Raw genomic sequence first — 25,445 nt, 5'->3', positions numbered from 1 at the left:
TTTTTTTACATGTAGAAAAGCACATTATTTTCCATAAAAACGCTTCATATTACAAAATTATATTGACTAAAATATTTAATTTAATATAAAATCAATGCTTAAAACTGATGAAAATGCATTTTTACACATTAGTTTGACAACTGTTCAATGTTTATTATAAATCTCAGGTTTCAGGTTCTGATTAAGTTTATTCACATTTTAAAAAGCACCTTTTATATAAAACACAAAGTAGCTTTCCCTTCAATATATTTGGAGGTTTTGGTGTTGCCAGACTTTGTTCCTGTTAAAATATCTGTTCAAGCACCAGTGGAAAATGTCGAGTTCCACAAAGTTCCGTTCCTGCATCCTCGGTTCAATTTTGGATGTTGTAAATAATTGTGTTTAGATTTTGGCAACTATTACAGACTTGAGTACAAAGAGCCATCTTGAGATCGCACGCACATATTTGCAATCACAAAAATGTTCTTGGTAGTTCTTTGCTACTCAGCAAATTCAAATAATTAAATATTAAAAAAAGTTCATAAAAAGATGGACAAGGACCCATTGTAAACTCAAGTTTTTTTTCTAGACTCTCACCTTATAATGAACTAAATACATTCAACACTTGAAAAATGTCTGCACCCCCCCACATTATTAATGTTCCCTTAATGCCTGTTACTAAGTCGGTTGCATTTTCACATCTCCCAAAATTTCAGACTTTCTTGCTACTTTAATTCGAATTACACAAAATACAAGTCACTGTTAACCACTTTTGATTGAATTCCTTGTAATTTCAAATTATTTCCATGTGCCTGTCAGATCCATTATAAACTCTAAGTTTGAATAATTTTTCAGGAAAGCAAAGACCTTTTCCATAGAATTATGCATAATTGGAAGGAGTATCAACTATTTCTATTGACGCGTGAGTACTCCAATGATGGTTTTTTTTTTCACAGATTCTAATATTTTCATTTTTTGAAGGGGGGGGGGGTCATATTTCAGTCCCCTGGTTCAATGGAAACAGGACAGGAAACACGCAAGTCGTCCTACTGCTCGAGCTATTCTTTCCAGCACCGCAGAAAGATGAACTAGATCAAATGTGTTTTTATTTCTTTAAATATAAAAATCCCTTAACCAGTGTACAGTTCAATTTTAACAGGGTGCTTTGATGAGAATGGCAAACGTGTCTCCCTTTTACTGCGTGAGAGAGCAAACCCTCAGTGAACAATGGAAGATAGAAAATGTTGATTTGGTCCATGAGAAAAGCCAGATGAAATGATGAGTGTAGATGATCACCATTATGTGGCCACACTACAAAACACAAACACTCAAGACTTTTCTGTTTTTTTTTTGTTTGTTTTTTTTAAACTTGTCATGGAATGGACAAAAACATACACTAAAATATACAGAAATAAGAGTGATGTATCAATTCCCATTGGCCTTAACCATACAAAACAGAACAGATTAAGAGTTTGCCTTGAATATAAACCATCCATCAAATCGCATATTGCTTTGACACTTGTCTTTTCATTATTGGAAAACTGCAAGAGTGATGTAATCAAATGTACATACGAGATGTTGCTCATCTTCTGCTACTAGAACCCATGTTTAAAAGAAAATGGAAAACAAACAAACAAAAAAAAAAAAGTTTGTCCTGTTTATACCTTTGAAAGAAAGAACCTGACATTTTCCTCTTTCATGCTATGCACTCTACAAGATACATGTGCTGCTGGTTCTGTCCAAGAACATGATTTGTTTTTTAAAACCCCAGGGAACTTTTGATCTAGTATCAATGCTGGTCAAAAGCCTTAATAATGATGAAATGAGATTTGGTTTGCACCCCAGATACCGTTTTCCTCTTGTCCAGGATCCGAGCCTTATCAACACCATTGTCATGAAAATCTTTCGGATCTGAACAAGCCTTAATATGTGAAGGATTTTACGGTAATAGTCTCTTAATTGACATTTCAAAAGAAATTTCATTCATAACAGTAAAATGACATAACATTTCTTCTACTGAAAACAGTAGAAATGCTGTATTTGACATTTAGCACAGCATCAATTAAAAAAAAATCATAAGTTTTCTAAATACAAACACCAAGTGCTAAAAATAATCAGCTAAAATGATAAATTTTCAACAAGGTTATTGTGTATGCATACAAATAATCAAGAGTGACAACATTACCAGTACAGTTTTAACTGTATTTTTGGTAACATGTCAAAAGGAAAGACCAAAGGCAGATGTGCCACATCATTTCGTTCACTCACACCCAAAGACCGCGACCTCAGTGGCTCCTACAAGATTCATATTAAAGTAGGTGCCACTGACCACCCGGTCCCAAAACTCTCAGTTTATGTAAAAGGTGGTTGATTCATTTTAATATTGTTCATATTTGGTTCAGTTCTCAAGTTGTGATAAACTTGTTTACCTTTCGTGTTGGTCTGTTTCAGGTCAGATCCTGTGTTGACCATTCCTCCCGCCTAACTAAGCACCAAAGGGTGTGAAATGTTCACAGAAGGGGAAAGATAAGATTAAAAAAAAAAAAAGAAAAAAAAAAGCTGTTTTTTTTTTTTCCCATGACATCCAGCCATCATCAGTCTGTTAGCGCGCTTTTTGTCCTCTTGCCCTGTTTTCCCCCACTAGAGGTGACAGCATTGCCATTGCAAGTTCCTGCTGTTACCAGAGTCTGGTCCTGTTGCTCATCCTCAGTTTCTGGCATCTCATCTTGGATATTCCTCAGACGGACCATGGCACGGTCGATTGTGGCCGTGCTCACTAGGTTGAAGTCGTGCATACTAACAAGATGCAGGAGGAAATTGCGGCAGAGGTTGCGGCGGATTATATGAGCGCCACAGGTCTCCACGAAAAGCATGATGGCCTGATTCATCTGGTTGTCTGCTATGAAGCTGCAGGTCAGAGGAGACAAGTTCTTAGCTCAATGTACTGTATAACTAGATTTGTAGCCAGTATTTAAATACAGCTCATATTATCCTCTAAAGGGGATTAGTGAAGGATTACTTTTACTTTTTTAAATCCTATTTTTGACATGTAAAATAATACACAACAGAAAAAGACCACATTTATGAAGGTTGATATGATATCTATATCTAGCATAGAGACTGTTAGTGCTGGACATACCCATGCTTCATGACATGCAGGTTCCACAGCTTCATCACCTCCTTCTCTCCCTCATTGACGTCAGTAAATTCATCCAGTTGCTGTAGTGGTTAAGAAAAAAAAAGTTTTAAATGAGAGGACGACTGAAAACCGTGACACTTAGTACGTGCAACAGATCTTATACAAAGTCAAACTGTTGTCAAGTAAAAAGGCACTTGACAGTACAAAATGGCGACCGGCTGGTTTTCAGATTGTTTCAGTAAATGAGACAAGGAATGGGAGGGGCTGATGGGGCGAAATCGAAGAAATCAGTTGTAGTCTCTCACCGTGGCAGTCTTCTCTCTGAGCCACTCCGGATCTCTCTCATCCTCACTGTCCACATCCATCTCCTGGGGCCGCAGGGGCATACAGCTGTCACTGTGGAAGTAGAGGCGGTTGTGTCCACTAACGTAAGTCCTCTGCTGCTCCAATTCTCCATCCTCAGACTCCAGGAACTCCGACAGACTGGGCTTGGTCCTCTTGGGCCTGTGGCAGAGAAAGACAAGACACACACAAAGTGCACTTTTTTGGTTAAATTGCAACCTTCCTATTTAATAGGTTTTCAGACATTTATACAAAACCTTCTTAATTAATTTTACTGTATTAATCCCTTGCGGGATCTTTGCGCAGGGGTCATGCTAATCTTCTCTGTATCATTCCAATTTTAGTACGTGTGAGAAAACGAAGACATATCACACGTAATCAAATAATGCTTTGTGTTTTGAGCCCCCCCCCCCCCCACATACACACACACACTTTAAGAAACTAATTATACACAACAATTCTGTTAGATTCGTATGCACAGTCCATCTCCAAAATAAAATCAGTTTACCTGCAAACCAATATATGAGTGACTGCTGTCCGCTTGACAGGGCCATTGCGGCTGAAAGCAAAGCCTGGCTGGCTGTGGATGTCCTGAGGGTTGCCAACATATGAGCCGTCATAGCATTCGTTAATGGACACATCTATCCTTGCTCCTTTGGGGTGAGGCTGAAAATTGAGTGATATAGAAATATATTGAAACTCAACAGGTGTGAGACACAGATGTAGAAAACTAACAGGCCTCAATCCTCTGGGCTGTCGGATAATGTAATGTTGGGCAGTGGAACAAAGTTACAGGTCTTTCGTCGTCCTGAAGATTTAAATCTAAAACGGTCCCTGTGTAATCCACACAATCCCAGTGAAGACGGTGCGGAGGCAATTTTATTAGCACAAGTGTTAACCTGGGATTATGTAACCTAGTGAAAAGAAAAGCAGTGTAACTACCACGCGGGAGAAACCTGAATGCGAACAAAATATTAAATCTCTGTACAGAGTCCTTCTCTAAAGTCAAGCTCTGACAAAATTGGAACTTGTCTGTAGCAACAAGAGGGGTCTCCCAGCGTGCATCATTTCACAGTGCGAGAGGCCTTGGATTATTTTGTGAATTAACTTGGGCTATGGCTAGATATAGCACTGGCACAATTTCAGTCAAGACACTGGGGAGTCACAGAAACAATTTGAGACCACCACGAGCATGGATGGCGGGGAAGCGGCAGCAGCAGATGGCCACACAGCAGCTCAATAAAATCTGAACATGCGATATGAAAAGGCGTAAAGTACACAGTAGGCTACAATTAAAAACAAATGAGTGGCAACAGGAGTGGCATAGTGAAATAAGACCTAAAGCATGTTTTATTAATCATTCACTGATTTCTAGTCTATAGGCAATCGTCACACTTCAAACTTCTGAGCAGTTTTTCCATTTTAACAGAGCTCACACTACACTTCCGAAAACGTAATGTTATTGCCAAACAATGATCCCCATCCCACTACGCTCAGTCACTTATTGCACACCTGACTTCCTTACCACATAGTTAAAGATGAAGCGAGAGTGGGAGAGTTTGAGGTGTTTGAGCAGGCTGTAGAGCTTGCTGCAGTTCAGCGTACACCAGGGGCAGTGAAGGTCATCTCGTGCTTCGGTCTGCTGCCGCGTGTTGTTGTTGTACAGGAACTGGTGAGAATCGGAGAACGGTAATTACTACCGGTGTGTGTGAGAGAAAAGGCGATCCTACAGCAGACATGCTGCAAATGGGAGATCAAACTGCACTGGATGTGTAAAGATGAAGTAAACTGAAAAATACAAGGCTCAGGTCATTTTTAACAGTCAATATAAATCACATGACATTCATTCACTAATTAATTCAAATTGCTCCTTTATGAGGCTTCTTTGAGAAGCCTAAAAAAAAGGAAATGTTCAGCAATCTCTTGGAATTTTCTGTGTAATTCCAGGAAGAGTTAAATTTAGTCCCCCCCCCTCAATCAACACAGACCAATGAATCTTAGGTTCAACAATAGGTCAGAGATCTACTTATGAGCTTTCAATTTTTCTTTTTAACTTGATATTTCAATCCATGATTAAGCTTCTCCACACACAATGTTACATTTATTAACAGCAACATGCACTGCTACAAACCTGCAGTTTGCTACCCAAACCAAGAGCTCTGAAATGAAAGAGCTCTGACATGAGCATAGAACTCAATGCCTTATCAGAAAACCAGTGCAATATCCAGAGCAATGAATTTGCTTTGCTTTTCCACCTTGCCACAAGACTCATGTGATCAGTGTGTCCCGGCCCAGTTGTTTTCCTTACTGTCGTGTGGTGTACCTGATAAAATATACGCAGCTTCTGCCGTGGCTCGCATGGGACCTGCTCTTTCCTCGTCTGAATGTCTGTGCTGACTGACTCTTTCACTGCTGATGAAAATAGATGGAGAAGTTATTTCTCGGGAGAGCCATCAGATCAGAAAAACCTTCGAATTGGGTACATTCAACATGGATTTATTGAAAAAGGTGGGTATTGCATATTGAAATAAAAGAAAAAAAAAGCTCAATCTAACATGGCAGCACATCCTTCTCAAGACAATTTGACACAGCTTTAACGTATAATGGTTCTATTACTGTAGGTTATTTATTGCCTTATGCATTCAAACAAGGATACATATATGAAACTTTGGATTCCTTTACAGGTCTCATATGTTGCATTTTAACATTGTGTCTCCTAATGGCGTGTCTACAATAAGAATAGGCTCTTGTCTTATGAAGCCCCCTAGATTATTTGGCTTATTAATTGGTCCAGCATCAAAACAAGTGATACAATGAGACTTGTGTTTTTTTGTAAGCAAACAGAAACAATATCCTCCAGAGTTAAATAGAAACATGAATACTGTATTGTCTGTTTTTTTGTTTCCTTCAAGAGAAAATGAGAACATCCCACACAAATAGAGGGGGTGAAAAATATATATCAACAAAAAATAATGACCAATTCAGCTTTACTGACAGAATCAGATAACATAAAAGTGAACACTAATTTTAGGCAGAGAGTATTAGTAACTATTCTCCCTGTCCTTCGCAATAGGGATTTCAGTCAAGGTGCTTTGTGGTTCCTGATCATAAATCTCAAATAAATCTTCCACAATGATCCCACACAAGAACATGAATGGGAATTCTTTTTGAGGCATACTAGGACATGATCCCAATTAAAGAACGTCATATAACAATCTTGCATTTCACACTTACTCATTAGTGCGGCTCTGTGGTTGCTGGTCCTGGTCTCCATGGGACTGGAGCTGTCCGAGTTTCGGGTGGCGAGAGGCTTTGCCACAGGGGCAGTGGATTTGCCACAGGCATCACCTGTCCAACGCAGGGTAAACTGTAATGTGGGTCCCTGAGAAAAAGTCTCAAAAGGTGGAAGCCTCTGTAAAAGAGTGACAAACAGTATTTAGGACACAAGATGCATTCAAGTAATATTTACATATGAAAGAAGAGGTCATATTCTGAGCATTCACAAGTCAAATATGGTCATATTTTGAAATGAAAACATGTAAAAGCTCCCACCTTCCCATCAAGAATGGTTTCCCATGTAGCTCGCTTCTTGCTAACAGGGCTGTCTTCCATCCCCTGCATGGACACCTCATACTCTCCATCAAGCAGCTGCAACCTTCTGAAAAGTCAAATGCAACAATTTAGTTTTGTCCAGAAATGCACTTTAGCCACTGATACCAGACTCACCTGTTCTTATCAAAGACAGTCATCTGTGCAACATAAGTCTCTGTGGCCTCTCCATCTTCCCGGTGAGATGAGCTACGCTTCTTCCTGCTTGGAGTATCTGTTACATCTGTGCACAAACAAGTACAAAACACAGAGAGCAACATGATTATTGTATGTTTATCAAATACTCCCATATGTATGATTGTTCACGAGTTTGTACTTTAGTTGAGAATAGGGACTTGATGTACCATAACAACAACTCGACCAACTTTGAACCCTTTCTCAGAAACTCAATATTAAGCTGAACAAGATGAAGTAGCCCCTGGAAGCTCATTGTTCACCAAATGTCTTCTGCCATTCTTTGCTCAACCATTTCAAAAACAAACCTTATTCTCAAATCATACAAACACACATGTGTTGAATCCCAATAAATTCCTTGTTCTGTAACTGCCACCACTGACAGCTGCTTAGTGGGTAATTACGAGCTTCTTACCGATGTTCTCGTTGGCCTCACCATTGACCAGGCCATTTGTGTCCCTTCTCCCCGTGCGTGACACCCTGAACAGGAGCGAATAGGACTTCACCATGTGGCTGTTGCTGGGCTCAAACTCATTGCTGGAAACCAATAAGGATGGGTAGGAGCCAAGCTTGGTTTGGTTACTGTCAGGGTTTAAAGGCACCTGCTTTTTTCCTGTAGGCACTTGCTTAATTGGACAGCTGACATCCTAGAAGAATTGACAAATATTTATTGGCACAATTCTATTCAATTCTGGCAAACGTGGTGTTCTGGCTAAATACCTTACCTTGCGTTTTTTATGGCAGACTTTGACAAGTAGCACCTCTAGGGACACAGAATTTTGTTCATTTTCTGAATTCTGAGATGGCTTTTCTGGATGGAAATGCAAAGTTTCGTATGAATGACAATAATTTCATCAATATGCCTGTTGTTGATGGTTTTAGCAAACAAATACTAACATCACATCAATAGTATTGAAAAGAAGGGCCAAGGACATTTACCATTATCCCTAAATTTAAACTAAAAGTTGGACTAGTCTTCCATTAGCAGCTATAAAACTCACATGTTCTGAGTGGTTGAAAAGATACCAGTAAATTGATATTTGGTGATCTAAAAGCCCTTCTTGGTTCGACCAGTTTGACTGTTCTCAGTTTCACATAAAGGCATAACCAATATTTTGCCCCTTCTATCATTTAGTGTCAGGGAGTGATGTCTACTTACCATCCTTATGGAAGAACCCAGTGAAAGTTAGCTGTAGATGCGAAGACAAGCTAAAACAAAAAGAAAAATATCAGCATTAAAAAAATCAGGAAAAGGTAATCGATATCATGTTATCCTGAAGTAACTGCAGATCTTATCAATCAGTCTCACCTCGGAGATTCCTGCTCTTCCTTCATCTTCTCAACTGTTTGCAACATATTATCCACTTTGAATGTTTTCCTGAGATAAAAAGACACAATGTTACAGTAACTGAATCTTCTGACTCATGACATAAATTGGTTCAGTAAAACATGAAGGACTGGTTCACTTCTAAGACAACAGTGACAATCTACAATTTTGAATGGTAAATTTAAAACCAAGAAAGAACAGCACAAGTACCTTCTGGAATTTGATCGACCATTTCTGTGAGACATGAAGGTGAGCGTCCTGTGCAAAAATATGGGCTAAAAAGGAGGGAAAGTATTTAACCTATTAAATCATAATTCTTTCACATGCCCTACCCACTCCATAAAATGACTATACAGTTGGTCACTTACTGCAATCAAGTTCCTTGTGCGAAGAAATCTGTATATCTGAGTTGGTTCTGGAAATGTAGAGACAAATGTATTAGACAGAAACTAAATGAAAAAATAAAATCCCTCTTCAGCAAATCATCTCTGATCAGAAAAAAAGTAGAAGCGCTAGACAGATACTGTTCTTTTGATAATAACTTCTGTTGAAATTTTCAAACTCATCGTCATTTTAGTGTAATTTCCCCTTTCTATTTTTTCCCCATCACTATCTTTTGATGTAGCGACTTTACAAATATATTTCATAATTTGTGGGTTTCAACAAATGTTTAGCTTAAACAATTCAGTCTTATACCCAGGCCCAAATAAACTTCCTCTGTGTTAATAAAGTAAACTGACCTGATATTGATGAGTTATTCAACATTCTTTACAAGTTCTAACTAATCTATAATTACCTGACGGTAACAAAAGTTTTGTGTTTTTTTAACTATGGTCATTCGAGTGTCTGATGTCATAACAAAAATTGTTAACAGGTGGTCACGGATTAGTTGAAACAATAGCTCTAAGTAAAACATTTTTTAACATGACGTGTGATAATATCGAGAGCAGCCTGACAGTTGTTTGCTAAATGTAGTAAAGAAAAATGGCACTTTTAGACCGTATTTAACAAAGCCCAGGAAATTCAACTATGGAGGCCTGTCAACCATTACCACACAGGGCAACTCCAAACTACCGTCAAGAGAAGTTTCTCAAGAAGCTAACAACACGTTGGAGGGCCCCGGGACGTTCTTCGGGCGAAAAGAAAACATTTTAGGGCGGTAAGTCTTAAGTTTCGAAGAAGCCAAATCTCACTTTCAAAGGCCTGGAGGAACAGCTCATGGTCGGCCTGGATCTGCTCCATCTTCGGCTTCTTCACAGAGTTCATCATTGCTGATGAGGCAGGGTACACGGCGCCGTTAGCTTTGCAACTCGCCCCACTCATAATATGACCTGAGTTCTGCGAATACAACAACCATGGGTGTTAGCACGTAGAACATAAGCAGTGGGGGGAAATGACGGTTTTGCTTGGAAGTTATCTTAGCCGGGACAAGTGCTCGCGTTAGCAATGCGGGCTAGCTAACTCAGGTCAACGCACAATGCTATACCATGTTAGCAAGCTCAGTGTTTTAGCGAAATGTTAAGTCGTTTACTCAAACTTGTGTTGACAACAACTTTCGAACCGGTGAACCGTAGATGTCGGACAACAATAAAAAGCAACCCACCCTGGCCGATGGCATTAATTTGTTAGCCTTGCTGCCCACAGCACAAGCCTGGCAGACTCAACAGCAGCAACCCATGAAGATGAAGAGGAGGCGACGGAACACTGGCTAGTTAGCTAGCAATGCTAGCATAGTTGCTGTAAAATAAATCTCGGCTCGCCGGTGGTTTCGTTCATTCGGCGGTCACGAATACGGTTAAATATCGCATTCGGTTTGAGTATTTAGGGTCAAACCATTGGCGATCTATTTGTAAATTATTGTCAGCCTGGTTTCCTTCAATTTGTACTGGACAACAGTGCATTGCTCAGTTGTCAGCCAATGAGATCGTGGCTGTGGGAATCCGAGCCGCCGATTGGCTGCTGGTACCCGGAGATGACACACAACCCGCTCTCGTTTTCGGCGATTTTGCGGGAAATCGAGTTTATCAGAATTCATAACAAGGCGACGAGCAAACAGCCACAATAGCGTCATATTGAAACTTCACTTTTTGGCGAACCTCTGACTATTATGCGCGTTGTTTTCATCACATATTTCTCGCGTCGCTACGTAATAAAAAAAAAATCAACAACCTACATTTATTAAGTGTACTTTTTAATCCAGTTATTTAACAGGCAGCAAACGTCATTACTCAGTGATTCAATGACAGAGGCGGCATAACTCGACTATTTATAGTTATAAAAAGAATTACTGTTGATATTTATAGTTGTGAGAAAATAAAATCGCAACTGAACCACACATACGCACATTAGATGCTTATAAACCAATTCACAGATGTCGGGGGGGGGGGGGGGGGCTCTAGGGACAATGAAAATATAAAAATATTAGAAATTAAACTAAATACACATGGCCTCACATTGAAACGTATAACGAAAGGGGCATTCCATTACAATGTATTTTCTGAAGTAGAATTATTGTGGCAGTAAAAAAAAAACAACACATTCATTTGTAAATAAGGTTGGAGATGACCATAATACAGAAAATAATGGGTTGCTGAAATTGAATATATTTAATCATAAAAAAATGTAAATATATTTATTTCAATGTGGATAAATATTTTTCATTGCTCTATTATCACTCTATTATTGCTTTATTCTCCTTAATTGTAATCGCAATCGTCCCAGCGCACGGTGTTTCTACACGGAACTATTTAACGTCGGAACCGGAAGAGCCGGTAATCACAACTTCCAGCCATGTGTGGAAGGGAAGGCTTTCCTTGAATCTGCAACCCCGGTGCTCATAGGATTTGCGGCATTTAAGGTTAAAAGTCGAAATACAGATTTGTCCTGTCGAAAAATCATTTTTCAACCTGAGCCCTTAACTGCCACGTTGAAAAGATGGCGGAAATTGTTCAGAGGCGTATCGAGGATAGGATCCCTGAGCTGGAGCAGCTGGAAAGAGTGGGGCTTTTCACCAAAAAAGAAGTAAAGTAAGGCAACAATAATATGTTCTCTTTACTGACTCATTCCTTTCAGCAAGGCTGTTTATAGCCAAATCTATACTATAATAAACATTCAAACAGTAGAGGGGTTTGGCTCTTTGCATGACAAGTAAACATTCAGATACGTGGGAAAGCATATCAATCATTAGATTACATAGAAATGATCGGGATGTTTAATTGTTTTAGATGAGAATATGTAAGCATTTATTCATTTTTTTTCAATCAGGAAATGGGGTTCATGAATCCCTCTGAATCCCACATAGAATAAAGCAGCAACAACACCATTTTGTGATTTCTAACCCCCTTTTGTCATAGCACAGGGGAAGTATTTAGCGTTGTCTCTTTTTGCAGGTCTATCATCAAAAAAGTAACGGCCCTGGAATACAAGCTTCACCGGCTGATCATAAAGAGGGAGGACTTCATAGAGTACATACAGGTGGGGTGTCACAATCCACAGCGTGGCCCGGGTTTGAAATGAACTGCATCTAACGTTGAATGTCATCAAATTCTAGTATGAAATCAACATTTTGGAGCTGATCAAGATTAGGCGTGCGGTAAGTGTCCACACTTCCCATCTTATGTTAACCAAAGGTAGCAATGATCTGTCTCAGGAAATATTCTCATGTGGCTTAACACTGTACTTATAAACCTACATGCAATTTCAATGGCACTGTCTCTGATGTAGTCAGATGCTGTTGCGCTATATGACTGTTGTTAATGTTTCCTCTGCAGCACATTCACTATCAGTTCAAACGGGAGGAGATCGAGTACCCCATCATCCACAGAATAAACAGCCTCTTCAAAAGAGCGACAAACAAGTGGAAGGTAGTGTCGTCTTACATTCATGAAAAATTATCTTTTCAGTGTGAATTAAAAGTTTATCTCTTCAATCAGCAGTACAAGGTGTTTCCAAGATGTCTCTGTATTTTGGCTTTGCACAGGAAAAGCAAACACTAGTAATTTTACTGCATGTGTGCGGGGCTTTTAATTCATTTGAAGGTGGCAATAACTGATAAATTGAATGTTCAATCAACTTCTATATTAATGCGCAGCAGTTATAACAGATCAACAATTTGATTTGCCAGTAAGAGTTGTCTATATTTATTCAGATAACTTTTTTTTTATTCACTTGTTGTATACCACCAGCTAGTCTGCAACAAAACATCAACTTTCAATACTAATTTTTATTTTCAAATTATTGATACGATCAGGCAGAGAATCATGAAGCACAAAGATGAGCCACTGAATGTATGATGCTCATTTACCTTGTCTTTTCCCAGGACGATGTGCAGCTCTGGCTCTCGCGTGTGGCCTTCTGTAAGAAATGGGTGTGTAGCAATCTGATCCTTTTTATGTTTTGCGTTCTGTACCGCAAAATCAGAACGGAAACAGTGCGTATTTACAGCGACCTCTTCCGAACCCCTCCCTCCACAGGCCACCAAAAACCAGCTCAGCACCGTGTTCTCCGCCATGCTCGCGATCCACCCTGACAAACCGGGTAAGCCATATATATGGTTCCTTGTCATTACTTATGCAAAATGCATGCATATAATTATTAAAAGAAGAAAAAAAAATTCACATCTCTGTCTTAAGCCCTGTGGGTGATGGCGGCCAAAAGTGAGCTGGAGGATAGAAATTCCTCTGAAAGTGCCCGGCAACTCTTCTTGAGGGCTCTACGCTTCCACCCAAGTGACAAGAAAGTCTACCAAGAGGTAAAGGAAGCAAAAGCTCGGGTGTTTTGCTCAACAGGAGGAATTCTCCAAGAAATATTATATATGAGGGAGCAGCCAACGGCTAAATTAATGATTCTGTTCAACTTCTTTGCAGTGCATGACAGGCATTTAAGATATCGTTCAAATGATGAGATGAAAAATTTAAAAACATTTCTTACTCGCGCTAGTACTTCCGCATGGAGCTGCTGCACGCTGAGAAGCTGAGGAAGCAGAAGGCAGTCGTTGAGCAAGCCGAGCTGGACATCGTAAGTGCGCCGCAGGTTGATAACAGGCCGAAGGAAGGAAAAAAAAAAATTCACACACTCACGCTGTGACCGGTGTTTTCCCTCTCCGTCTCCTCCAGGGCGAATACGAGTTCTCTCCCGAGATCTTGAGCGGTAAACTGGCTGAGGTCGTGTACCGAGATAGCACGGGAAAAATCCAAGGTGAGGTTTTCGAACATGAACGAGACAAAAACAAATACATTATTAAGATACAGCAGATCCGTCTTGCACAAACCTCCAGTTCATAAATTATATTTCCTAAAAAGTAACATTTTGTCATTTTAAAGATATTAAAACAGCAGTAATAATGATGTTTTTGTGTCCATATTGAGCCGCGTTTTGTCGGAAAGTCGCATTGCTTTTGCCACTTGTTCTTTGTGTTTCCACAGAAGCGGAGTTTGTCATCTCGCTCTTGAACATCGCCGCCGTCTTCGACTTCACTGCGGACCTCCGGGAGGCCATCATACAGGAGTGAGACTCTTCTTGCGTGGTCTTCTCTCCTCCTTGAATTCATCTTGTTGTTTTTCCAAACTACAGGGTGAAACTGTGACCTTTTTGAAATAAGCAGGAAATGATGTCAAATCAACATGAAGTACCATCACCGTAATTGCCCAAGGAATCAGGAAATAAGGAACAAAACATTCAAATGACTCAAGTTTTGTATTCGTAGGTTACTGATGCTACTGCTCATGATGTAAAATTGTAAATTTATTCAACAAAAGTAGAATTACTCCCAGTAATTCACCCTACAGCTAGGCGGCCTTCCCACCGTCCTGTGGTCGCATTATTTCGTCCAAACGTGCCGAATCTGTTATCTCGCTCGTCCCACAGCTTACAAACCAACTACACGCAGGACAGCGTGACCTGGGACTTCATGGCCAAGAGGGAGCTGGCGGCCCCCGGCGCGGGGGAGGAGCTCCAGAGCGCCAAAGGCCAGGCCTCGGATGTCAATCGCAGGGAGGAGCGCTGCTGCCAGGTCTACGAGGAAGGGATCAAGAGTCTCAACACAGGTACATCTGCGGACGCAAAGGAGGAAGTAAATGGATGCACACATTAGACTCCAACCCTTGGTGACAGCCTAAATGTTCTGACTGGCTCCCGTGGTTCTCAATCGTGTGGACGCTTCACCTGCTGGAAAGCCAGAGCGCTGTTCGCTACGTTATCCCACGCTACCCTTCTTTGTTGCATTGACAAACCGGGAACAGCGATGTGTTACTATATACATACTCTTCATTGGGCAGCTGTTGTACTTACTCGTTTCTCCGACGACTCTGTGCAACATCAAGCCAGCTGGGTAATGTAGTATATAAACATGTAGCAACACATCGCCCTTCCCTATAAAAGAAAAGCATTTTCCATTTAAACCAATGTATTAAAAATTAAGATATGTTACCGCGTTACTAAAACAGCATTTGTTTGTGTAGTGTTTGAATTTCCCCTAAACTGAATAAGTGTCAAAAACTTTCTTTTCTCAATATGAAATAGTCAAAAGCAAACTTAGATTATACTTCCATAGAACAGTGACAGTGATGCACAGTATTTGCAGTATTTGTTACTTTTTTTTTTTTTTTAATTTGTTGTTTACAATAATTTGACTCTTGGCTCCAGAGGCCATGTGGTCCTGCTACATCGCCTTCTGCCAGGAAAGGGTCAAACGGAAGACAAACATCCAAGAGCTGAAGGAGAAGGTATGTAAAAAATAAATCTTTTTTATATATATGTGTATGTGTGTGTGTGTAATCGCGCATTCGGTGCTGACATGTGGATTTTTTTTTTTGTACAACAGAGACAGGAGCGGCTGCTGGGGGTGATGCGACGTGCCCATGACTCTTCACTACTAAAGGAGAATTATTACAAGAACTGGGTGAGACAGCGTGCATGAATGCTTAACGTGTGTCTTTATGGACGTCTCGCCAAATTTTTCCTTTTTCACACACAATATCTGAAAACGGTATCGGACGGGCTTTCAAAGACATGCTCGGCTTTTTAACGGGAAGCCAAAAAAGTCCCGTTACCTGTTCAGGTCTGGTGCACAAAGATGTTAGAAGTAGGCATGGAAAACCAGAGCGAGACCATGATTCAGTCCATGTGCTCATCCAAAGCACGGGATTTTGTACTTGAGCAAAGAATTTATATATTTTTTTTTCCCCCGGTGTACAAAATCCCCTGCAGAGTTTTCTTTTGAGTTTGCTGCAGATGTATCATTTGATGTCTGTGTATTTACAAGATTGGGTAACAAGTGATAAGCCTCTGTTTCAGCCAGGAGCTTTTTTTAGTCAGTTAAGTTTGTATTTGATAATACGAATTGGATCTGTGCTATTGACTGGCTTGTTGCATATTTGGCCAGTACAGATCGAGTCTTTTGATATGAACATGTTTGATCGCAACGGAGCAGAAAGTTGAAAATGAAGACGCACGAGAGTTTACTAAACCAACTCTCAGCGAATGCCGCCGGTGTGCGGGAACTAATAATTTCTCCCCTCCCGACCAGCTGCAGCTCCTACTCGCGACCGGAGATGCCGAGGGGGCGGCTGGCGTTGCCACGGCAGCCGCGGAGCGCCACGGCCACTCTGTGTCAGTATGGAGCCTGAGCCTGCAGACCCTCATGCAGCTGGGGAGCGGGGACACGGGCAGACTCTTCCAGGACGCTCTCAGACAAGTGAACCCCAAGGTACACGCACGTTTCCATTTCGTACCGTTCCCAGTAAAGCCTTTCCTCACGTCGAACGCAAGCACAAAACTAACAGCAGTCTGGAACCTCACAATACAGTGAAAGCTAAGTAGATCATTCAGAACTATGAATAAAATCACACATGTAGCTTCAGCCGTCCGTTAGAAATATTGGTTTTACTCACAGATCGGTGCAGTCTTGCAGTTACCACTGAACCTGCTCTCCGCCGACCTGCTTGTCACGGTTCCGTCACTTATATTTCATAACCCTGCAAGTGTAGGTGGAAATTTCAGGGGGGGAATTGAGTATCCGAGAAAATCTGTCAGGGATCGGCCTGAGTAAGCCTTTTCCAACATCCAGTCAAAGCTCTTCTTCATGCACTTAGCACACAACAGGGAGTTTTTAAATTGAATGAGATCATTTTTAATCAAAAGCCTGATGCTTATTTTCAAGTTAGACGGCCAGCTAGAAGACTGATTAAATATCCTCCATCAGTCATAACAAAGCGGTCAGACCAGAAGGACCCTCAGTTTACAATCCTGTACTTCACCAGTTTAAAAAAAGGAAGCAGGCCCACTCTCTACACCGGATTTTTTTTTTGAGTTTTTTGCATTTCACATCGTGAATAAAGTCGTCCACTATCGTCACGTCACAGACTTCAACGAAAAGCAAAAACCAGTGCAGCTCGATGCAGCTCTCGGGGTTCTCAGAGTGCAAGACCGAAAGAAAAATCGTTGCATTTCACATGAATACCATCATGATGCGATTTGTTTTTTGTATCCCCAGAACTTTATAATATTATGATTGATTTTAATATATAATTAATATCTGGAACTGAGAATCGAGTCAGTAGTCCAAAGAAATTTTCAGTGATCTGGAAGCTACTGTTGATACAAACGCTGGGCTGAGATTTCCCTGTATGGCGGCACGTCAGATTATCTGCTGTATATTTATGGGTATGCATCACTGAGCCGTGGGCTTTCTTGTCAGTTGATATAAAAGTTGGGGAATTGCAGAAGAATGTGATCCTGAGAAGTAGCTGAGTCACAAGGGTTACCACATGCACACAGTGTGCAAGTCTTTCTCAACCCTGAAGCAATTGTGGTGGATTAACACATTTGTATGTGTTAATCTAGGGTTAGAGATGATGGCGCTGAGTTGCATCGCATAGCATTACAGACAATATGGTACACAATATAAGTACGTTTTCCAAACTCCACTTTTTAAAAGCACAAGGGCATTACAACACAAACCGCTAAGAGCAACTGGAACTTTTTAATTTTTTTTAAAATGTCAGATATTTTAAGCAAGCTGCCATTTCAACAAAAAACATTGCTGTTATTGCTGTTGTGGATTTTTTTTGGAGGCTACTTGAAGAAAATTGGTCAATAACAAAGAATGGTCAGAATGGTCTTTGGATGTTTATTTTGAGGCCCCAAAAGGTACAAGTCATGCAGAGCACAGAGTAGTCTGCAGGAGAGTACAACAAACAGAAGGCAGGCTGGGTTTTTATGTAAAGAGGAGGGGTTGTCTTACAGGCCAACATCCTTCAGGAGGTGTGATTACTTGGTTTTGCACATGAGATGGAGAAGAAGTCATTGTTTGGAAGACAGATAGTTGATTAAGCAAGAGACATCTTGTTCATCGAGGCCGAGTACATGCTATAATTTTGACTCACCGGTCCCCCCATGTGAGTTTCGCACGCTCAGTACTTTTCCACTGAGCAGAAGATATTTTCAACAGCATGGACATGGGTTCAGATAATAGGCATAGTTTCACACAGAACAGTAAAGTTAAAGTTACATAAATCATTTCACAACACTGCACAAAAATGTGAATTCTTGGCTAGACAGCCGCGCAACGAGGGGACCGGGAGTCCCTCCGAGCGCGGCCCAGGTCACATTTGCACTCAGACTGGTAAGAATGTGGTCAATGCTGCCCAACGTGCTCAAAATAATTGCTACTTAAGGCACCCTTGGTAAGCGCGAAAGCCACACTTAAAGCTGCACACTGTAATGTGAGTTATGCCTGATTATTTAAAAAAAAAACTATGATTTTCATGGCCATACAGCCCATATTGTCACGTCACAGTTTGCACTATAACTCACTCGACCCCCAGTCGCGCCAAGGATGTTCACAAGCCGTTTTTAATATTGTCTGGTCCCTGTCGTTTTTGTCCTCCCTGCCTGACAGGAGAGTCTACCGATTTGGCAGCTGCAGGTCCAGTGGAGCGCGGCCACCCAGAGTCCCGAGGAAACAGAAGCTATCTTCAAGGTAGTCTGTCAAAAAAAAAAAGTTTATTTATTTAAAAAAAAAAAAATTTCAAGGACAAAGATGGATTCTTGCTTGTCCTGGAAGATCGGAACATTTACTGTGCCATTTTATTTTAACGAACGCTACACAGGGTTAATGCTTGCAGATTAACACGGGGGTGTGTTGACGAAGCAAAGCGTACAAACAGCCCTCAGCGCCGGTTCGGCCTGAGGGCGCTCAGCAGACATGTTTGTTCTCTTGCATGTTCCCAGAGAGCACTGCTGTCTGCAGTGGCTGCAGTTTCCATGGAGATGAAAGAGTCCTACCTTGATTGGTCATACTCCACTGGAGGCTACAAGAAAGCCAGAAAGACCTTCACAAGGTATGTGTGTGTGTGTGCGTGTGTAATCTGCTCATTCATCTCAAAAAATGAATTATCCCAAAGGGGAAACTTGTGTTCGTGTTTTTTCTTTTTATTGAAGATCAGAAATTTTGAAACGCGTTCCTCTTTTCCTTTAGTTGCAAAGAGAGTCGTCCTTTCTCTGTGGCCTTTTTCACCAGGATGATCGAAATTGAGAAGGAACAAGTAAGTATACCATAACTATTTCTGACCGGGCCTGGATGAGGTAAAATCAAATATTAATGAACAGGTATCTCATATACTGAATTCTTTAAATGGCAAAAAATATATATAATTTCAACTACATATTAGAGATATTAAAAAAATATTACTTTGTAACAATATTTTTTAATCATAATATCAGCAGCAATCACCTCAATAAAAATCTGCACAAAGTAACTTGCGAGAAAACTGCCAGAAAATAATCTAAATGTTATGAATGAAGGTTCTTTTTGAAATAACCCTCTATTAGTGGAGTTCTAGTGCAACCAAAAAAAAAAAAAGAAACTGCGTGCACATTGATATATTTTCTTTCAGGAGACGCCTAAAATAGGGAATCTGAGGGACTACTACGAGAGGGCCCTGCAAGAATTCGGCTCCTCCGATGAAGGTGAGATGAGTTTTCATGAAAAAGGAGCTGGGGCTCAAAATTACTTTTATTTTTACTCACCTATCATGGACATGCGATTGTATCCAGTTAGTGGAGCTGCATTTGTTTACTCCCCGCAACCCATGAAAAGCTGTTGTTTTTTTTCTACTCCTAAAAAGATCTGTGGCTGCAGTACATCCAAGAGGAAATGGGAAACCTCGGTCAGCCGGAAAACTGCGGCAAGATCCACTGGAGGGCCACTAAGTTTCTGGACGGGGAGAGCTTGGAGAGATTCACATCCAAATACGCTCTCCTCCAAACTGGACACCTCTGAGTAGTTCTAGAAGTTTTCAAGCGAGCGTAAATAGAAAAAGAAATCCGAATTTTAGATGAGAGCCAGTGTTCAGCTATGGCCCCTCAGGTTTGTAAGTTGAGGAAACCGTGAGTTCCTCCGCCCAGGCGATTTGTCTAATTCTTTGACTGACTTTACCCAGAAACCAGGGAAATTTCCTGTGTTCGCTGTCCTTTTTTTTTTTTTTTAACATAAATGTTCCCGCGATATTAAAAGTAAATTACCTACTTTTGCCCGCAGCTGATGTTCTGTTGCCGCCGTGGCACAAGTTTTTGCTCTGGATTTGATATCGGCGAAATGTTGGGAATATTCCCAGGAAGTTCGGTTTCAAAGAATAACGTGTTTGGAACGTTAAAAAGCTATTTTTAATAAAGCAATCTCATTCCTCGTGTTCTCTCTTATAGCTCACCAGGGACAGTTGGGTCTTGGGAGTAATAATTTACAGTCTTGGTTAAAAAAGGTTGTTAGGACAATTGAAAGACCCTTTTATTCTCTAAAATAAGTCTTTTGTTTTTCTACACCTCAATGAAAATTTAATACAGCCATGTGTCGAAATGTGTTCACTCCAGAGTTTAACGCGGCGTTATGCAGAAAACCATAAGCTTCAAGCGGCGTACTTGACATTCTTCATCAGACATGAAAAAAGAAACAACATACACACACATATTTACAGTTCTTAAGGTCACTTCTATGTGTTCTTACACAGCAGTTAAACACAATAATGTAACAGCGTTCATTTTAAAAGTGCATCAAGTTAGACTTGCAGACAACAAACGTTTACTACTGACACATAAGGTAGTTTAAGCTCAGCCACGGCAGTGAACTGCCATTCTTGGTTACTCACGCATAACTGTAGATTTAGCGGACTCTGGATTTACAACTCACTGACATCAGACGCCTTCACTGTCCACGAACCTGAGGATTCTGAATACACAGCTGTCACTTGCAAGAATAATTGAGTGGGTTTGTAGACGTCGTCAGCTGGCATCATTGTTTCTGTAATTAGAGACAATCAGCTTCGCTGTAATCTCTAGGCGCCGCTTTTACAATCATTTTATCACTTCTACACCTGGACCAGGCCGAGGTTGAGAATGGAAAATGGGTGCAGACGCAATGCTTTAAGGCAGAGGTTGACATTTCAGTAGTGATCCCTTTGCAAAAGAAACAAGTACTATGAAGCAAAGTACTGATGCGTATGTACAGATTCTATCGAGGTCATTCTAAGTCCAAAGTGTTCAACAGTACAAACCTGAAAACTCAGCCTAAGTTAGTTCTTTTTTTTTTAAACATTATTTGCCATAATGGTTAAGATTTTTTTCTAAATGATACATTAAATGAAAAGATTCCCGTTTGCTGGTGGCGCAGTGGTTAGCGCTTCCGCCTCATAGCAATAAGGTCTCTGGTTCTCTATCAACAGGGGGCCTTTCTGTGTGGAGTTTAATGGTTGCATGCCTCTGTATGATACCAAAATGAGAGTGAATTGTTTTATAGGTGTATATGTATGAATGTTTTTATGTCTCCACGTGTGGCCCTGTGAATGCCGGTCAGCGAACCCCGCCTCTCGCCCCCGACAGCCGGGATAGGCTCCAGCCATCTCTCATTCTGAGTGCAGGATAAGCTGGAAATATAATGTTTAATGACTTCTTCCTGTTTGTAAATATCCTTTATGTTCCAGAGCCTCTGGAACTCAGGTTAAAATTTACCCGCTAACCGGTGGTCTTCGGGACGTGGAAATACAAATAAATAAAATGGATTAAAAAGGTTGTTGGCTCTTAAAATATAGATAATCATTAGAAGAAAACTTCTCAATAGCAGCCTTCATAACCCAAGGAATCATGTCGACTCACAAGCCCACCTCATTCCAAACCACAATGCTGCGTGTGTTCTCCCAAAAATAGATTCTCTTGCCGGTTTCTCCTCACGGCTCCTGCATTAGACAAGTACTTCTGAGCCCGTCTCGTGTCGCCCGAAGACTTCAGACTGAAGTTTTTTGGTAAACGCTTGACCGCACTGAGAAACAGCGTTTTGTAGTCACGTCGTCCCGAACCAGTTGCTCAGGGCGTCCTCACAGCTTCTTAAGCAGGACGTAGGTGAACAGCACCAGTATACCTGCCGACAGCAGCCCGATCACGCACTGGTGGATGGTGATCACGTTCTCCAGGGCATGGATGCGCTCCTCCATGGCGTTGGTGTTGATATAGTCATAGATGGAGGCCCCGATGCTCCAGACTGCCCACACGGCATCCACGACTGCTTTCATGGTGGGAGAGACCATCTCGAGGGCCGCCTACAGCTGGGTGTCGCAGGCATCCACCGCCTATTGGCCCCGCTGCGCTACAATGACAACATGCAAGTCAGCAGACAGCCAAGATAAGTTACAACTCCATCTGAGATGTCCAAGGAGAGACCACTTTTGATGATTTGATTCAACTCAGTATTTGTGGAGGGAGTCAAGGGTCTGAACAGAAAAGCAATCTTTGTAATGGTTATTCCCAAAGAGCGAGATGGGGATCAAAATGGACTTGTATGCTTGAAACAGGTGCACTAACATGGCTGTGACATAGCTTTTAATTTTTGTTTTTTTAATTGCATTAGAACTTTATCACAACATTCTAATTTTCTGAGATAGTCCTGTATGTCTATATGGTCGTTTTGACTGTTGAGTAAGGCAAACAAAATGTATTAAAATAATTAGTATTACGGAATAAGTAAATCGCCAGTGTCTCCCTGAGGTGGCCCCTCTGATTGCATCAGGAAGGGCATCCAATGTAAAACTTTTGCCAAAACCAAATATGCAAACCAAACCTATAAGGTAAAGAAACAGGTTCAAGCAGGTTGGAATGGGTGGAGAAAAGTGTCAGGGATACTATGTGATTGAAGACCAGTGATGCTGTATGGCCTAGAAACAGTGACAATGACAAAAAGGCGGAGCCAGAGGTCGCAGAGATGAAAATGCTAAGGTTCTCTTTTGGAGTGACCAGGATGGATTGGATCAGGATGAGTCTATCAGAGGAAGAGCACATGTTAGATGCTTTAGAGAGAAGGTCGGAGAAGCCAGACTGAGATGGCTCAGTCATGCACAGAGGAGGGATAGTGAATATATTGGTAGACGGATGCTGGAATTGGAGCTGCCAGGCAGGAGGTCTAGAGGAAGACCAAAGGGAAAATTTATGGATGTAGTGAGAGAGGAAATGAAGGGAGTCGGTGTGAGAGAGGAGAACAGGTTTGATGGAGAAGGTTAAGTTGCTGTCGTGACCCCTGAAGAGAAAAGCAGAATTACAGAACAAGTATGTCTATGAACTTTTAATGATTTTATTACGCTCTAAATTACAAAGGTCAACGCAGATTTAGGGAGCCCGCAGGTGCTTTCACCCCAACAGGGGGTGCAGACATGAATTGTGACGTCACACATAGCAAACACTGAGCATGACCTTTCACCTAACGTGGGAGACACGTGTGTGTGTGTGTGTGTGTGTGTGTGTGTGGAGGGGGTTCGTAAGCAATCAGTAGCCTGTTGATACTTCCAGTTTTGATGTGTGTATGTTTGTGAGTGTGCGTGTGTTCTCCGATCTGGAGACCCGACTCCTGCAACGAGCGATGACGTCATTCCCTGAGTCGATCACGTGACCGGGTCCAATGAGCTCATCACGGATCAGTGGATCGCCGGGCGGCGGAACAGCTGAGGGTGGGGGGAGGTCGTTCGGAGTGCAAACACGGGTCGAAAACAAACGTCCAAAACTCACCGACACGTCTCTGACGCGAACCTGACGATAAAGATGATGAGGAACATCCGTCCCCGCGGTTTCTGGAGTGACCAATCAAGCGGCGGTTCAAAGACGGCACCCGGCTGATTCTCTCGGGCTTCAAGTCGCCGGTGGCTAACACTCAGTGTCAAGGCGAAAAACACATCACTTGCGGTACTTCCGGTACACTCTTTCAAAATAAAACACGCGCTTCGTGATGGACTAACGGGAAGCCTCGGGGAGAAAGCTACATTTAAACCAAAAAAATGCATTCGGTTCAAATAGCTGTCTGGTTTTTAAGTTAAAATCATAGTTGCCTCCAGGGTAAAAGTAAAAGGGTGGTAAAATATTTGAGATTTGAACGCAGATTAATCGACTTCCGCCCCGGGTTGTCATGCGGAGTGTGAATGATGGCACTGTAGAAGAGTCTCCACGGGCACTGAAAGTAGAGCATGACCCCCAACATACAAAGGAATGGGAAGGAACATATTTCTGACGCCGGGAAGATAGCAACGCTGTAGTGATTTATTCGGTTACAGAGATGAGCAAACATATACAGAAGACAATAAACAAACAAAAAAAAAACAACAATATACAAATACGATGAGTTCTCATGCTTAAAAATGGTCCGGAATGTGGAAGAGAAAAAGCTGACATTGGAAATGAATAATATATATATACACACACACACACACACAAACATATATATATGTATATACACACATACACACACACACACACAATATATTGGAATGACGTATGAGAAAAGGTGAGGAATTCATGTTAAAAGATGACGGGAAGACTACATGTAGCAGCCACAAAAGGCTGTGTTGTGAGAACTAGAGATTTATAAAATGTGATTTTGAGGGGAACATAAGACAACTTGTATAATATTGATCTTTGAGGCCTTAAGAAAGTGTAAATAAGTGGAAACAAATCCTCATCCTCTATAAAATACACTAGAGGGTTGACAAGGTTTTCAATTCGGGTCACTCCCCCACTTTAATCAGCTATTTTGTGAAAGATTTAGATATTTTTTTTTACTATTTATGCTTATTTTTTTTACTCTTATAAGGATTTTTGCAGTGCAGCGAAAAGTATTGCCATACAATGTCACTGCACGGGAAAACGTGCAACGCAAATAATCTCAATCTCAACAAGATATCATTTTGTGTTTGAATATGAATGAATTAAAATGAATAATCCCATTAGGATTTGTAACCCCTCGCAGCACGTGACCCCCGGAAAAACAACAACACTTTGTTTGACTTGTCGCCGACGCGGGGTGTCGTGGCTCGCCGCCGCCACTAGGGGGCGCTGTCCGCCAACACGTTGCAAATCGGGGCGGGAGCGGGAGAGGTGCGATGAACCTGGGGGAGAGGAGGTGGTGATGGTGGTGGTGGTGTGTGTGTGTGTGGGGGGGGGGGTGGTGAAGTGTATCACCTCTCCGGCAGCATCGATAAAACAAACTATCAAAAAAAAAAAAAAAACAGCCGAGCACTTTGAATGAGTCTGCAACATGCAACGGCGCGCTGCAGGAATGTGCGCAGTTACAGACAAAACACATTCTTGGACACCCCAAGCGCAATTCATAAGTCCTCTCGGAAATAACGGGGCGCAGACACACACACATACGCATGCATACACACACACACTATTACTGCTGCTGCTGCTGCTGCTGCTGCTGCGCCCCCGACGGAAACCGATCACTGGAGGCGAGCCAGTGACGCGCTGAAAATAACCAGGTTACTTATCCATTTCGGGGAGGGCCTACCGGCGGGGGCGCAACGCCATATATCAGCTGCGTTCCAGCTGTTTGGGAAGATCCTGCTC

At 41.4% G+C, this 25,445-nt stretch overlaps 2 protein-coding genes, 1 long non-coding RNA gene and 1 other non-coding gene across 6 annotated transcripts; 1 reads left to right on the top strand and 3 right to left on the bottom strand.

The window, feature by feature from the left end:
• Positions 1-57: 57 nt before the first annotated feature.
• Positions 58-10,472, bottom strand: suz12b (SUZ12 polycomb repressive complex 2 subunit b). Of its 3 annotated transcripts, none has more exons than XM_086157118.1 (17): positions 10,174-10,472; positions 9,764-9,908; positions 8,939-8,985; positions 8,781-8,845; positions 8,553-8,621; positions 8,403-8,452; positions 7,969-8,054; positions 7,659-7,890; positions 7,187-7,292; positions 7,013-7,118; positions 6,695-6,872; positions 5,784-5,872; positions 4,986-5,129; positions 3,969-4,126; positions 3,424-3,622; positions 3,119-3,198; positions 58-2,886 (listed from the first exon to the last, which is right to left on the bottom strand). In XM_086157118.1, the coding sequence occupies exons 1-17, from the start codon at positions 10,186-10,188 to the stop codon at positions 2,574-2,576; spliced, it is 2,082 nt and encodes a 693-aa protein (XP_086013244.1). In that variant the 5' UTR covers positions 10,189-10,472; the 3' UTR covers positions 58-2,573. The 3 variants fall into 3 exon arrangements, with proteins under 3 accessions (XP_086013244.1, XP_086013245.1, XP_086013246.1); XM_086157119.1 differs by having other exon boundaries at positions 5,784-5,869; XM_086157120.1 differs by having other exon boundaries at positions 9,764-9,841.
• On the bottom strand, positions 3,724-3,832 carry LOC147228833 (U6 spliceosomal RNA). The gene has a single exon (XR_015106992.1). It is a non-coding gene; the product is annotated as a U6 spliceosomal RNA (small nuclear RNA).
• Positions 10,473-11,353: 881 nt separating the features above from the next.
• On the top strand, positions 11,354-21,632 carry utp6 (UTP6 small subunit processome component). Its single transcript, XM_086157117.1, has 19 exons — positions 11,354-11,596; positions 11,960-12,044; positions 12,121-12,162; positions 12,341-12,433; positions 12,889-12,936; positions 13,043-13,106; positions 13,202-13,320; positions 13,509-13,586; positions 13,685-13,766; positions 13,994-14,075; positions 14,436-14,614; positions 15,213-15,292; positions 15,391-15,468; positions 16,096-16,275; positions 18,469-18,549; positions 18,801-18,910; positions 19,048-19,114; positions 19,466-19,538; positions 19,697-21,632. Exons 1-19 carry the CDS (start codon positions 11,505-11,507, stop codon positions 19,849-19,851), a joined length of 1,788 nt encoding a protein of 595 aa, XP_086013243.1. The 5' UTR covers positions 11,354-11,504; the 3' UTR covers positions 19,852-21,632.
• LOC147228831 (uncharacterized) lies at positions 12,884-14,122 on the bottom strand. The gene is made up of 3 exons (XR_015106959.1): positions 13,649-14,122; positions 13,500-13,541; positions 12,884-12,923 (listed from the first exon to the last, which is right to left on the bottom strand). It is a non-coding gene; the product is annotated as an uncharacterized LOC147228831 (long non-coding RNA).
• Positions 21,633-25,445: the final 3,813 nt, after the last annotated feature.

This window comes from Fistularia commersonii, chromosome 12, assembly GCF_037954325.1.
Source record: "Fistularia commersonii isolate RoL2024-O1a breed Wild chromosome 12, RoL_Fcom_v1.0, whole genome shotgun sequence".
NCBI lineage: Eukaryota > Metazoa > Chordata > Actinopteri > Syngnathiformes > Fistulariidae > Fistularia > Fistularia commersonii.
This window is presented reverse-complemented; position numbering and strand designations above follow the sequence as displayed.